The sequence below is a fragment of the Thunnus maccoyii genome, chromosome 9 (assembly GCF_910596095.1).
Source record: "Thunnus maccoyii chromosome 9, fThuMac1.1, whole genome shotgun sequence".
In the NCBI taxonomy this organism is placed as follows: domain Eukaryota; kingdom Metazoa; phylum Chordata; class Actinopteri; order Scombriformes; family Scombridae; genus Thunnus; species Thunnus maccoyii.
In genome coordinates this window covers 14,968,531-14,985,013 of record NC_056541.1, presented here as the reverse complement: position 1 = coordinate 14,985,013, position 16,483 = coordinate 14,968,531, and the positions used below count along the sequence as shown (strand labels likewise).

Sequence of the window (16,483 nt, the reverse complement as noted above, 5' to 3'; positions counted from 1 at the left end):
CTGTTTAAGTGTTATGTTTTGTTTAGCAGAAATGAGAAAGTGCTGATAGCTATCAAAAAACAAGAGAAAGAGTGCATGCCTCAACAGGGCATGCAGCTAGGCAATACTATGTATGTGTGTGTGTGTGTGTGGGGATGGGGGTGGGGGGGCATGTATTCCTTCTGGGTGGTAGATCATGACTATCTTCACACACACACACACACACACACACACATTCAGGCCACACATCCGTCACACCTGTTCAAATCGCAGACAGAAGAGAATAATAAGCCCTTTCTCTCTTCCCTACCCCAAACCCTTCCCTCTCTGTCTTTCTCTTTCTGTTTCACCCGCAACCGAGATTTGCAGATCCCTATCGGCCTTTTTGTAGTCATAGTCTGGTTCAAGTGAGATAGCAGAGAGGCTTAGCGTTTGACTGACAATAGAAAGGCTCACCAACTGACTGACGGTGGTTGGAGGCTAATGGAGGCCAGCTAACATGGCTCAGTGGCAAACAAAGCTCTCTTATCCTTAACTCTTAACTGCAGCATTCTGCTAAGGATCTGGAGTGAGACGTACAACCGCCATGAGTGATCTGTGACAATGTCTGAAGTCAGTCTGATAATTGTATTATTTATATTTCATTACATGCCGTGTGGTGCGGTTTCCCCACACCTAGAAGGGGTCGTGTGAAATACCACCAAAGAGACGTGCGTGTTTTTCCAGGTCTCCCATTAGCGTCTTGTCTCTTTTTGTCAAGGCCAGGGTGAGAAGTCTGTTTACATTTCCTGCCACAATAACGTGGGTGTCTGTGAGTCTGTTATAAACTAGACGGTAAGAAGGAGCGGCAGAGAGACAGCCCTGGCCTTGCGGGTTTATTTGCAGAAGTCAGACTGTGACACCTAGTTTGATTTGATTAGTAAAAAGCTGTGAATGAGTGCTGACCCATGCTGACCTGGAGCCTGTATGGGCCTCGTCTTGTCTCTGGCTCAGGTTTCCATACGATGACTCTGCAACGTGTTAAGAAAATCTGCAAACTGTCACTTATGGAGAACTCCGGTTTTGTGCAAATGCATACATAACATAACAACTCAGGAAACATGTATCATTAGTGTGTAATGATCTCAGGTCATTAAAAAGTTGTATGTAACTCGGCATCATAGGTGTTTATGAGGGAACAGAGTAAATGGTTTGTATCTAAGGCCTGTGAAAAAAAACTTTTAGGTGACTCAGCAAGCAAACAATTATGATAGGGGGGCTCAGAGTCCTCCTGTTGTTACGGTAACAGGCTGAGGAGGTCTCTAAATGCGAAAAAGAAGAACCCCCCCCCCATCACCACCACCTTCATTAGGAAATTACACACCATTTGCCCCTCATTCCTATCCAGTTACCCAGGCAACTGTTAGCTGTAATTTGGGTTAATTCACTGGCTCCTGGGCCCTTCCGTTCCCCATTGTGCCCCATCATAAAAGAGATATAACACAGATGCACACACACACACACACACACACACACAAACTAAGTTTCTAATGCACAAACGCACACAGTAAGAGAGACTAATCCTCATTTTGTTTCCCTCGCAACACGGCTGGAAATAGACCGTGCGTGTGAATTTCAATGAAGGAGAGGCTGTGCAAAACTCACCACTCAAATCTATTCATTCCCAACACCTGTACAGAGCTGTAGGAGTGAGTAAGTGATCGAATTCAACACAGAGTAGATGAAAATAGGAGTCACATTTCCAAATTTTGCTCAAAAAGACACTTGTCCTCTCTGACCCTCTCCTGTCTTGAAGGTGGGAGAGAGAGAGAGAGAGAGATGGAGGGAGGTCCATTCTTTTACTCCTTTCAGAACAAAAGGAATGGAAAATTGTGTGTTTTCCCATGGGGTAAATATTGAGAGAGCAGAGATAAACGTACGGAAGAAAGGCTTTTCTGAGCCGCCTGAGTCTCTGTTGCACTGCCAAAGGCCCGTGCGTCACTTGATCCATTGTTTAGTGTAGAGAGGTCTCGGTAAGCAAGCGGCTGCCTCCCTGCTCCAGCTGCAGCCTCTCTACTGTTTATGTTTGCAGGGCCCTTCGCCTTGAAGTGAGGCTATACAAGCAAAGCCTAGCCATATGTGAGCACTGGGCTGTCGGAGAAGTCACTGGCCTTTTCTTTTCCCCTTTTCGATCCATCTCTCCCCCTGAACCTCTTCTTCTCTTACCTCTCTCTCTCTTCCCTACCTTCCATTCTCCATTCACCTCTCTGCCTCTTCCTCTGTCTTGTTTGCTTTCCCTTGCTGACAGTGCAGCCCGTCCCTGACAGCCAGCTCTTTTGGAGAAGATGAAGGGTCGGAATTATCTTCTTGAGTTTCAAAGACCTCCGTCCTGCATAGGAGAGTGGTGGGTATTATTACTCCTGTGAGAAATAATTACCCCTAAAACTCCTATGTGAGAATGAATCTCCATGTGTTGAGGGACAAAGTTTGAGAGACAAGGTGGTAATTATGTCACATGCGTATGTCTGCTAGTATAAATATTGAAATATTTATAGGAGTATATCATAATGACAAGCACAGCACATTCTTGAAATGGAAAACATTCAGAGAGAGAAAGCCACTGAAGGGAATATGGAAACAAAAATGTGCACTATATGTAATTGGCAATTGGGGTTTTATAGCTTTTAGATGATTAACTCAAATATTTTTATTGGGAGTTCAGCCTTATCCAGTGATGGGGGTAAAATTGCTATCTTGATTTATCATGTTAGATTAGATTTTTTTTAAGCATTAAGGTGAATAAGTTCCAGTCTTAAACTCCAACTCCTGGGTCAACCTGGAAAATTATTTGCAGGGCAGGTTCAGTGTACTAGAGTGTGTATGTATCTGAAGGTTAGTGGTCCTGACCTTGGCTCCTGGGTGGGCTGCGGTGGCTGTGTGCTTGTCTTGGATCATCTCTGGACCCTTCTGTTTACTGAAACAACAAGCAAGCAGTGTCCAGGGAGGAGAGAGGAGTCACACAGGGAGCATCCTCAAAGGCAGCACCTCTCTCCTTTTCTTTCCCCTACTCAAACACACACACACACACACACACGCAATCTGCATATGGAGACCGTCCTCGGAGCCCTGACCACCCACATGATCCATGGTCATCCAGTGAAATGAAAACGATGACTTTCCATTGACCCCTTCTTTAATGAATCTCTCATCTGCTAGAGGCGTTAGACATGTTGAAGCCACTTTCACTGAATATTTGTGCTAAAATATGATCCCATTGATGGTAAAACCATTATTCTGTGAATGTAGAAGAGAAGCTCTCCCACATTGATGCTCTGTAAAAGAGGAGAGCCCTCTTGGCTGTATAACCTGCTATTATGAAAGAGGTAATATTAACTTACCAACTCTGAGAACCTCATTTGATGTCAGGGAGGCTTTGAAAATAGTAAATTAAAAGGTGTCATAATGTGTTTGCACCACTAAATTGAAGAGCACCCCAGGTGAGGAAAGTCCCAGCTCTTGTGCAACAAGGATAAACAACTTTTAATTTCGGCTGCAGGTGACACACACACACACACACACAAACACAGAGACTGAGGAGGTGCAGCTATACGAACATCACAGACACCTCCTGGAAATTCCCAGTGGTGGAGAGTAGTGACATCACATTCAATTAAACTGGTATTTTTAACACATTTCTCCTTTGTACAGTGTGATGTAAAGATGTCCCATCAGCTCTACAGGAATATGTTCAGTGCTTGGTCATTTAGTCTCTTCACTTACCAAAGTACAGGGACAGTTTTTGATAGGGTACAGACTTACATCATGAATTGGAAATAGCCTGGTTAAATACAGTGCATGTGTGTGTGTGTGTGTGTGTGTGTGTGTGTGTGTGTGTGTGTGTGTGTGTGTGTGTGTGTGTGTGTGTGTGTGTGTTCTGCCTGCTGCAGATCCAATCCTCTATCAAAAAGAGCTATGAAACCTTTGCATTTTGTGCCCTCTAGTGGCCATATTGAGTGTTAAAATGATTGCAGGAATATAAGAAACCACACAGTGAACATGTATAATTGCATACATGAATACATTTTAATGTCATCATAAACCATGTTTTTATATTATGTTACACAAATTGTATGGACAATTTAAGCTACTCTAGATCTAATTCTAAATCACAGCTGCAATGGCGATACTTACACTACTGATAGCAATTCAAAAAGTAGGTGTTTCAGTTACCTTTGAAAAAGACAATAAAACCATGTCATTTTATGTTAGAGACACATCAGACAAATAGGAGCTGCTCATGTCAACATCTCAAGTTGAACAGAATGTGAGCACACAGTCTGCTCCATGAAATGTTCAAATACTGATGTTTTCCCAACATATGAGTTTTACAGGTATCAGGCATACACATGCTGTGTACAAACACTAACTGACTGAATTATTGGAAGGTCAAACATTAAGCACTTACAGATTAACATTCATCAATTTTAAAAATATATTAGATTTACAATTCACATAAATATCAGTGCCAAAAGACTAAAATAGCTTAGTTAACTTGCCTAAAGAAGGTGAAATATTTAAGTTCACAATTCCATAATACAAACAAACATAAATTATAGTCTTTTTCTTAACTTTAATAAGATCCATGTGTCCATTTATATCTTATTACACCTACAGTGTTACAATAGACTATGATGGTTTGTTGTTTCATTTCTTGTCTGTACTTTTGTTTTTATTTTTGCAGGGTTTTGATTGTTGCACAAGTGCTGTAACTGTTTTATTAGGTATCATATGAGGTAAATAAAAGCTTATCCTCATGTGAAATTAATTCTTTTTTGCTTTTATCAAAGTCAGGCCAAGCATGGATCATCTAAGCTCACGGTGACTCTGACCTCCCTCCTTTTTTCTCTCTTTCTCAAGCCACATTTCCTATTCCCTGCACTATCTCTCATGGGGAGGATCATTCATCATGGCTGTCTAAACAGTCCGGTCACCCCATGATTAGTGACTCTTTTAGGTCAGATGTCTCGGTAGCACATACTAATTCAAATGGTCTGTGTGTGTCTGCATCTGCATATGTACTGTACATGGACGGATCTTTATCAGGGAAAGTTTGTGCATGCTTTAAACACTGTACATCATCCTGTAAGCAGCCGGCTATCAAACCCAGGTCTCCTGTGTGTGTATTCCCATTTCTCAGGACCCAGGTAGGAACTCATCAATTCTCTTCCGCCCCAACTGGTTTTGTGGATATCAGAATGGTGACAGACACCACAACTAAGTCGTCTGGTGGTGTATTCATCTGATCAAATGTTTCCTCCATCTGAGAGGGGAGAGGCAGGTTCTAATGAGAGTTACAGGTGTGTTTGTGTTACAGTGGTGTGTGTGTGTGCGGAGGTGAGTAGCAGAACAGGACGGTTCCTCCAGTTAAGCAGATAAGACGCCAGACTCATTATCATTCATATTCTCCTACAAGATCTATGACTATGGGGAACACATTTGTCAGCCAGGGTGTGTAATTTTCATTTCATTGAAGGACAAAAGAATTGAGGCTAATATTAATGAAAATGTATTTTGAAAACATTAACTAGTTTATTACATGTAATACCTGTTGAAAGACATGGTTTGGAATGTTTATAGTAGTAAAGGTTTGAGGGTGTTTATATATTATTATTATTATTATTATATATTTGGATATATTTTTTAAATTTTGTATCTGATGTGGGTGTGGTTGGTGAATGAAATTTCAAGATTTGTTATGATCTCATAATTTTTGTCTATCACCAAGAGAAAAAAAAGTTGAAGATGTACCAACATGAAAAACATCTCACAAGCAACTACAGTTGCATTTGACCTCATATTTTCTACTTATTCAACATCTAAATATGTTGAGGGACATACTGTATTCACAAATATATAAAATGACAAAAAGCCAATGATTCATAGCAAAATTCAAAGTAAATCAAACAAAACAACATTTGAGACAAAATTTGCACCTCACTGCCAAGAAGTTGCGATACTGTGCTCTTCTGGGTCTATGATGCCCCTGAATGGGAAATTTCTGTTTCTCTAATGTCAGACAATACTTTATATATATTTGGAATAAAGCAGAGGTTTAAAGAGGAAGCTGAACATTTTTAAAAATAGTGGAGGAGGAAGTATCAATCACTCTAAACCTTAATAATTGCAAAAAAGAATGTTATTCATAAAGGTGCTTCCCTGAGGGTGGCTTACCCAAAACAGAACAAAAAAAACACATAAAACATAGTACTGTATACTACACTATCTAATAATAATACTATACATTCACAAGTTACAATATTCAGTTCATTACAACATTTAAATGAGAGAAAACGTTTGTCAACAGCTTCAAAATCATAACTTTATTTAAAGACAGACGTTTTTTGAGAAGAAATGTCTTTACATTGCTACTCCAGGTTGTTGATGTGTTGCACTTTCAAAACCTGCACTTCATGCGGAGGTGTATATTTGCTCTGCAGCTTGTTCTTGACATAGTCATGTAGGCCATTTTGCATAGAGTCTGCACAGAGAATCTTGAGAGGAATGCACTGTAGTAACCAGCCCTGTATGCACATAACCATATTAACAAGGACAAATCAGACTTTTGCCATGTTAATTGGTGTTATCAGATGGTTGTGCCATTGAGTCTTACCAGGACTGTGTGACAGATGCTGCCGTGTATTTTGTCTCCAGCTCTGAGATACTGCAGGGAGCTCTTCACGAAGTCCTCCGGTGACAGGGTCAACATGTTGGTTGGCTGGAAACCTGCCATTCGAGTGGAGACCCCAAATGGAGCCACTGCCTGAGAAAACAAGAAGGACAGAGAGAAAGAGAACGTTATGAAAAGATTTTGTCAAGATTTTTCTTTTTGATCACTTTTAGGTTAATAAGAAAGCATTTCTTCTTCCTGTGATTTCAAAGACTTAGAGGTGGAGTCTCAATGAGAAGGAAAGTACCTGTACAATAATTCCTTTATCTTTGTACTCTGCTTGAAGACCTTGAGAAAATCTCTCCACAAACACCTATAAGGAGTAAGGTGATGATGCACACATTCATAAACAAATGCACATTGCACACACGTCAATATGTGCGTGCTCAAAAGCACCAACACACATTGACAAATTAGAGCATCAGTAATCATACAAAGTGAACCAGGGGAATAAGAGGTGTAATGGTGACTCTCTACTCACCTTAGATGCAGAGTACAGAGAGTACAGGGGGCAAGGAAAAGAAGCAATTCCAGACGAAATATTTACAATCACTCCTTTCCCCCTGTAGAGGAAGAACACACCATTGCACTCACATACCCACAACCAAGAAAGAATTATGTCTTACATTTGTGACTAGAAACCCCTGAAACATGTTTGTAAGATAATTTTTTTGCCTTTATTAGACTGTGGAAAGTACAGAGAGACAGGAAACAGCTAGAAAGACAGGTATGACATGCAACAAGGGTCCATGGCTGGATTCAAGCGGCAGACATTGTGGTTCTGTGGTATATGTTCCAGACAGTATGCTACTGGGGTATCCCACTGATTAATATGTAATGGTTTTATTGTATTATATGTAACAGTTAATGAAAAAAAAACATGAGTAGGAAACCTGTTCACCATGCCTGGAAGGATTATTTTGCACATCTGTGGAAAAAAAGAGCATTTTCCGATTTGAGGCAAACATATGGGTTGACAGAGTTAATTTGTTAAAAAAAAGTTTAAGTAAATACAAACTCTTACCCTGACTATAGTTTTCACATTGCAGTTTATCATCCTTGTAATTGTCTGAAAGGATAGATAAACATGAATCACTCTTACAGGAAAGCTGTTTTCATTGATAAGGGAAAGGACATGTTAAAGAGCAGATACAAAGTAAGATTTAAAAAAAAAGGGTTCCTTAACTTCCTAAAAGGTTAAGAGAGTGAAGAGTTTAATTATCTGTGAGCCCTCTGAGGATCAACATTTAGGTGAGGAAACTAGCATTCAAAGTAATTTATTGCTAATGCAAACAGAACAAGTACATATGGGAACAACCCATAGGTTAGTGGTTCTTTATCTATAGTATAAGCTGCTGAGACACCACTGACCTGGTCCAACTCTGCACTCTCAAGGAATTTGCAGGGGATGAAGCTGGGCAGCATGCCTACATTGTTGACTGGAGCAGAAAAGCAAGAAAATCCAGGTTTATTGGGGGACAGACTACAGCGGTAAAGCAGCCGCTATCACTACCCTAAATAATGACTGTTTTCTTGTGTTCAGTCTCTTTGGAGCAAATAATGTTTTGAACATTGCATGAAAGAATGGAAAAATGTCCAACCTAAAACTCCAATGTTCAGGTCCTTCAGCTGATCCTCAACTTCGCTGAAGACATTTTCCTTTGTGAAGTCTGTTACTACCACTTTCACCTTCTGCCCTGTAGCATCACCTATGAAGAACGAGTAAGTGTGAAGTCAGCTGCATACAGTACAGCACTCTTACACACGACAAACAGCACAGTTGTAAATGTAGTTACATATTTAAAAGCAGGCTCAACAAAATAGGTAAATATAGAGAGTAATTATCTTACGTATGTCCTTTGCTACCTGATCCAATGTCACTTTGGTTCGACTCATGATAACCACGTTCATGCCTTGCTCTGCCAGCTACAGGAAGCAGTAGTGACATGGTGGACAGGAGGAGAGAAAAAAAACATACAAATTGCCAAAGAGAGAAATTAGCAGACTTGTACCAAATAAAAGACATTTAAAGGATAGGTTCACAATTTTTCAAGTCTGTCTTAAAGTCAGCAGCCCATGTGAAGACTGGAAGAGGTTTCGCTTGGTGTAATCATTCCTCCCGTTAATAATTTAAGGCTTAAGCCATCCAGGTTAGTCAAATCAAGTGGTTATCTTTCAAAGCAGTTTTTTTAGTACTAAATTCCCTCTCTGTCTTTTCTTGGACAGTGTTTACCTGTTGAGCAGTAGTCGAGGAATACTATCAAAAAGAGGCCTCACTTTAGCTTCAGATAAACATCTGAATACATTTTTGCAAAGAAAATGTTTGTCCCCTATGACTTACACGGAAATCACATTTTGAAGAGATCTCTTGATGGCCAGCATGAACAGGAGGAATGATAACAGCAAGAAAAACATGTGTCAGTGTTCATTTGGGAACCTGACTTTTGTTTCAGGAAATACTTGAAAAATGGTGAACCTGTGCTTTAAGCATATGACAATTTATTAAACAAACAACATGAGCCTAGATGATAAACAAACTAAAGTTATTTGCCATATGCTGCCAAGTGCAGAAATGTTTGTCATAAATGCAAAAAACAACAACAATGACTTACTGCAAATGCATATGCTCTTCCTATGCCCTCTGAAGCACCAGTCACCACTGAAACAGGGATGCAGAATGTTGTAAATTAATGTCATTAGTGCTTACATTTTCCTGCAGTTTCTATTCTAAACACCGGGAGCACTGTGAATCGGTGCTGCACTAGGTCATCCGCTCCTCCTCTGCTGTCAGACTACGTGTCGGACAAATCCCTTGTGTTTACTTGTTTACACTACACCCATCCTGTTCTAACAGACTGTACCGATACATCATGTTCCCCAGTCTTGGTAAATAATTTGCAGAGAACAGGAACTGCTTGTTTCTGAGTGCTCACTACTATCCCATTTCCCCATGACCCTGATTATCAAGATCACAGGCATTTTTCTTCACTGTGTTCAAATAGAAAGTGATGGGCATACATGTTCACCTGAGCTTGCTTTTATGTTTAGCCTCTTTTCATGTGTTCAGTTGAATAAATAAAATTAATGCTCTTTACAAATGTATTCACAATCCTTTTTCCTGACATGAGAACAGTGTCAGACTGCAAATCTCTTGGCTCTGCTGTTCTTTTTTTTTCTTTCTTATTTTCCTGTAAAGCACTTTGTAACTTTGTTAATTGCTGTATAAACAAAGTTTATTATATTATTATAAAATATTTATAAGGCCCTACATACTAAGAATCCCTTTATATTCTGCATTCACACCAACATGGTGCAGTGTTTTTTCATTCTGGCACTGCACATATATCATTTACAATGACAACTTTGGCAGATTTACCACTCAAAATGTGTGGTAATGTTTTAAACAATGGATCTTTGAATTCAGACAGAAGTAGACAAAAGCTGGTGTTGTGTCTTCCCCCATCAATTGTTTCCCTAATCAATTGGTGTTTTCTCTTTCTCTTATAAATTCTTGCATTTCTCTTACAAACGCCTACCTAATCCCAACCAGATGTTTTACCGTAACCCCAAGACACCTATGTAATCATGGCCACACTTAAGACCCCATCTGTGAAGAGCAATGGTACAGGAAACAATATTTGAAGGGGAAACAGACACAAGACCAGCGGCTGGTGATTTTGCCTGCTGAGAATCACTGGCAGATTTTATTAGCTGTAGCTACTAGCTAGCTAATTAACATCAACCCTGTACATTGGTTAAAAATTACATCTCTGGCTGACATTTTAATGCAAAATGGTCTTAAATATGCATTTCATGGCTTTATACATGGACAATTTGACAATTTTTTGAACATTGTAGGACATTTTGGAATATACTGGACATAAAGTGTCGGTTTACCCCAAATTACCAAATAAAATCATATTTTCTCACTTACCTCTAGCAGTACGTAGACATGCTGATAATTTTGGTTTTATTTGCCCAGGTGCTGAGATATATGTTCCTGAGATTTCTAGTGCTATCATCATATCTGCAACAATTAAAAAATTCAACAACAACATGCCTTTCCAGAGTCAATGTCTGAGAGACTGAGACAGTGTTTATAGTCTCTATCCAAGCTGTTGACAGTGTGTTCTTTGGATTGTCCAGAGTAATGGGGACTCTGGTTCTGGAAAGAGAGGTTTCTGTTGATATTTAAGTTGATATTTCTTAAATGCTTGAACACCACAAAACAATATTACATCCATCCCCACTGAAATGTGTTGGGGTGTTGGCAGAAATCTCCTCCTGTCTATATGGGTAGACACCACCATGAATACAATAACTGAGGTAATACATATATATTTTGTTTGTGATTTGTATGAAACAACCACTTAATTTCCCTGTGACTGTCTCAACAGACCTACAAATCATTCAGCAACATCCACCTCTTGTGTGGCCCCTCAGAATATCAAATAGGTGTGTATTTAGCCTCTTTTAAATGAACCTGGCCTTGATCCAACATTACCTCATAATCCACTTATCCTTTATTCCAAACACTATTGAAAAGTTAAGTTGGTTGCCAAGCAGCTGCAAGTGAGCACTTAAGTATTGGGGACACATTTCACTCTTGTGTTTGCTAACAGTAGAGTAGTGAAACTGCTCCCCTAAGGGTTGCAACAGTGTAGTTTCTCTATTGTAATATTTATATACTATGAGTGCTGCCAGTGATACCACTGATAATACTTTATTGGTGAGGCATTGGATTGGCATACTTGGGACTAGGCCTGCAAGGATTAGTCGATTAATCGATCAGTCAATTGACAAAAAATTAATCAGGCACTATTTTGATAATGGCTTAATCATTTAAATCATTACTTAAGTGAAAATTCCCTAAAACTAGCTTCTTCAATGTGATGATTTGCTGCTTTTTTCCTGTTTCATTGTAAATTGAATTTAGAGACATTTGATGATGTCACCTTGGGCTCTGGGAAATTGTGATGGGCATTTCCCCCAATTTTCTGACATTTTATTGGCAAAACAATTAATTGATTAATTGAGAGAATAATAAACAGCATGTGAAGTGGTTGTAATGATGGTCAGTATCTCAAAATCTGAGGCAACTTGAGATTGACAAGCATCTCTGTGTGACATATGAAGTGATATGGATTTACAGGACTGTGATGGTGAAGAGAGAGCTGATTATTATATAGACATTCCTTGGGTATCTTTCTGAAGATTGTTGTGTTGTGTGTAAGTACACTGAGAGCCACTAAACCGGAGTCAAATTCCTTTTAATGCGAAAACATAATTGGCCGATAAAGGTGATTCTGATTCTGAAGACTAAGCTCTTAATTCACCAGGTGATCCATGTTCCAACCCTCATGTATGGTCAAGAGCTCTGGTCACCAAAAGAATGAAAAATGTGCTCCTTTCACATATTATTTTGGCTCACCCTCAGGGTCAGAGTGAGGAAGTAGTGGCAAAATTGCTTCTCCTTCACATTGAAAAGTTGAACTGTTTGGGCATCCAATCAGGATGCCTCCCCGTGGATGTATGTCCAACTGGGGGGAGATTCTGTGACACACACATAACACAGTGGAGGAATATTCCCTCTGACCCAAAAACACTTCACTGTTCCCCTGGAAAAGGTTGAAGAAGTGGCTGGGAAGAGGAATATCTGGGTCACTTACTGCCATCAATTCAGACTTAGATAGGAAAAATCTTTCTGGGATTCTTTAGCTGAGACACTAACATAGCTCATAAAGCGTAGCAACTGTTGAGCTTTACCCCTGTACCACCCGTACATCCATCATTTCTGATGTCTGTGGTTAAATATCATTGGAATCAGTAACAAAGATCAAGGCTGCTCAGTAACCAAACAATGCCTCTAATCTTTGTACAATTTGGAGTAATCAGTCCAAACCTCGGGGAGGTTTTCAGTGGCCTCAAATGTTTTTACATTTTCACTCTTCAGACTCTTACACCCAGAGGTCTGAATCAAGAATATGAGATTAAACATTTGTCTCTAAAATATAAAAAATGTTGATAGCTTCATTATGGATTTATAGTTTCATATTTCTAGATCTTGACACACACATTTAAAAATGTTAAAATTTGTAAATTTAACAGGTGTGTCATGTCCTTAATGTTATTTGATCTAACTAACATTTTATAGAAGGGTGTTAAGACCCCATCTCATCTTGATTCTGATATACATGATGATGAATATGATGTAATGTTTATATATAAGAGGTATGTTGTGATATTTGTGATATTTTTGATGTATTGTTTTTTGAAGTATGGCCTTTGTACTCCTGCTTTTTTCTAGGTACTCTGTTGAATTAGTAATTGCTCTGAGGCGTTTATCACATGGACGGTTAACCGCACCCCAACCATCACCTTGGATGGTTAATAATACCTGTCGTCATAGAGCTTATCAGCTTATTGGTGTGCATGAAATATAAATATGGGTGTGTTTTCCATTTGTACAAACATTCTGACCTGATGAAGATCTGAGTAGGATCAAAGTGTTGTCCAGATTAAACTTTTATGGCTTGGAGTAAGTGTGCAGGCACTCCCTTTTTTCATTGATACTGCTTTCTAATAGCCTTGCACCTACATGATATGCATATAATTACTCTCAATGAACTGGTCTTCAATGGCTGCCATTGACAGCTAATGTTGTGCTAATCATGTTTAACAATAACCAGAGCAAATGACCTATTATCACATATTGGGGTTAGAAAAACACTCATTACTCATCAAATGCTCTTGTGTCAATAGATAAACAGAAAGTATTACAGGAAAAAGTATAATCTAATGATATTAGATTACATAATATTGGGATCTTCTGTGTCAAACAAATAAACAAGTTGATAGCAATAGTCTTCATTCATTGAAAAGAATCTCAGACATGGCTCTGGCATTTTCTCCTACGCAAATGAGTTCTGTGAATAACTACTACAAATCTGTGCACCGACTTGTGTATGCCTGCAGTAACACAAAGATTCATACAGACAACGTTAAGTAAAACTAGCCTTTACCAAGTCTTTACCAAAACCTCAATCTATTTTCTATTTTTTGTTTTAAACAGTGCTTGTTACTTTCCTGTTTATCTAGAACGTCCACAGTGTGCCAGAAAACAGTTTTCATTGTTCCCATGGAAACCATCTTGTATGCTGATCCACAGAGAGATGATTGAGCTCCATTAACAGAATCTTATGATTTCGAGAAGTTTGGAGGGAAATGTGTTAAAAAAGTAAAAAAGATAAAGAAGCTAAGATTGGGATGTGTTGCTGTTTACTGTCTATTTTTTTTTTATCCCTCCACTGGGTGAGACAAAGCAAAACACTTTGAAAATACTCAACATTGAAAGAGATGCAAATGTGGTTTGTCTAATGAGAAATTAATGGAGAGGGACGGGGTTTATGCAGCCCAGAACATACTGTTCTGATGGCTGTTTTTCCTGAATGCTGGAATGGAATGAAAATGGACTTTGGAGTGAGAGGAAAGATTGACTCAGTATTCTGTGTTTTTTATGAAGCTTTCTTTAGTACCATGGATGATTGAATCACCTCTTCAGAAGATGCTAATGGAAATACTGTAAACTGATCATTGATCACATTGAGACTGTTTATTGGAAGCTTACAAGTTTGAATCATGCACTAGCTGGATAACGTCCCTTCCTCATCATCCTTAGTCATTTCTGAGGATTTACCCTGAAGGCACTTTATTGCGCATGTTTTATGATTTGATAGTTCATTCTGTGGATAGTGTTATCTTCTTTGACCAGTGATACTGGTTTTCCCCTCTTGTCATAAATCAATTATTATAATTTAACCCTAACCTCATCGGCAGTGGATATTTTGCAGATCTAAACAGCTGTTCAATATACTTTAAAAGGACAGTCAAAATTTGACACCTAAGGTTCATACATTACACAAGTGTACGGTTGCGTAACAGTGAAAAGTCTTAACAAGTCCAGAACAGGAAAAACGAATCCAAAACTTGTCTTCACACAACAGTAAGCTCAGACATGAAAACTATTATAACATTTGTTTTCCTTTCTTGAATGCACAGACACATTCTGACGAGTGAACTTTGACACATATTAATGTAATGTATGTAGCTCAGTAATAATTTAACATACATACAGTATAGAGTATATACGCATATATACACATATAAATACACCGATGTAGTTTTCAATCACAAAAGTATTAAAATAATACCGATTGTGACTGACATATAAATTGATTGTCCTGATGTTTCATATCCCACGCATATAATATTAGTCACAGTGTGATCTACTGTTGGTTTGGCATACAGTACACGCACACACACACACACAGATGTGTTTCCATCACTTCAGAGGACATTATATTGACTTATATTAATTTCCTGGAGACTTACCCTAACCCTAACCATAACCACTACTTCCTTACTTACCTTAACTTTAAACCAAGTCTCCCCCCTAAAATGAATGATTTACATTATGAGGACTTTCTTTTGGTGCCCAAAAGGGAGGCGAGTCGCCACATGTGAATGTGTAAAAAGATTTATGTCCCCGCAACATGAGGACTACACACATACACACACACATCCACAAACACAGAGCTTACCTGCCCACTCTCCCATGAATGTGAAGAAACATTTTGGCAGTGGAAACCACTTCTTTGGATAAAGCATCTTACTGAAAAGCAGCAGTTTCACTCCATAGTAGACAACAACTGCAGCACCGAGGGAAGTGAAAAACAATTCCATTAAATCCATACTTGTCTGGTACAACAAGTTCAGGCTTTAAGATTCTCTGTGTCTGTGTCTGTGGTAGTGATTCTCTAAAATAAAGAATGACAGAAAGTGAGTATAACTCTGCGAGAGGACACTCCCATTTCAAGAACACACACACACACACACACACACACACACACACACACACACTCACATACCCGCACTCAGACTCTCTCACTACCTCTGACTTGCATGCAAACACACACACACACACACACACACGTACACATACCCGCACTCAGACTCTCACACTATCTCTGACTTGCATACAAACACAGACACACACACACACACACACACACACACACACATACACACACACACGCACACACACACACACACACACACACACACACACACACACACACACACACACACACACACAAATAGTGGTGCTACTCATATTATTCCTTATAGAGTATGGTCTAGACTTGCTCTATGTGAAAAGTGCCCTGAGATAACTTTTGTTATGATTTGGTGCTATATAATTAAAACTGAAATGAAAAATTGAATTGAATTAGAAACTCAACCATTAGAAATTCAAGGGTGATCATTGATGGTCGAGTGAAGTCAATTTCATTTGTAAAGCCCAATCAATCACAAATCACAAATTTGCCTCAAGGGGCTTTACAATCTATACAGAAATACAACATCCTGCGTCCTTAGACCCTTGATTGAAATAAAGAAAAATTCCCTAAAAAACCCTTTAATGGAGAAAAAAATGGAAGAAACCTCAGGAAGGGCAACAGAGGAGAGATCCCTCTCCCAGGACGGACAGACATGAACTATATGTTGTGTGTACAGAATAGAACAAGAAAGACAAAATACAGCATGGAAAACAAGATGGCAAAATTAAAATGGATTTATAGTATACATGAAGAATGTGATCAGGAGTGATGCCGAGCAACTTCCAGGCGCTGCCAGAATAGGACCTGAGCCATGACTTTCATCACCATGGAGACCTTGGCAGAGGACAGACTACACATGCACACAGGGAAGACTCACATCACACTATTCAGGCGTGAGAAG

General features: G+C 39.1%; 1 protein-coding gene across 1 annotated transcript; it reads right to left on the bottom strand.

Annotated features, from left to right (window-relative positions):
- Window positions 1–6,383: 6,383 nt before the first annotated feature.
- On the bottom strand, window positions 6,384–15,436 carry hsd17b3 (hydroxysteroid (17-beta) dehydrogenase 3). The gene is made up of 11 exons (XM_042421204.1): window positions 15,286–15,436; window positions 9,298–9,344; window positions 8,536–8,611; window positions 8,287–8,394; window positions 8,057–8,124; window positions 7,710–7,754; window positions 7,579–7,613; window positions 7,167–7,248; window positions 6,933–6,998; window positions 6,629–6,778; window positions 6,384–6,539 (listed from the first exon to the last, which is right to left on the bottom strand). The coding sequence occupies exons 1-11, from the start codon at window positions 15,434–15,436 to the stop codon at window positions 6,384–6,386; spliced, it is 984 nt and encodes a 327-aa protein (XP_042277138.1).
- Between the last annotated feature and the right edge of the window lie 1,047 nt (window positions 15,437–16,483).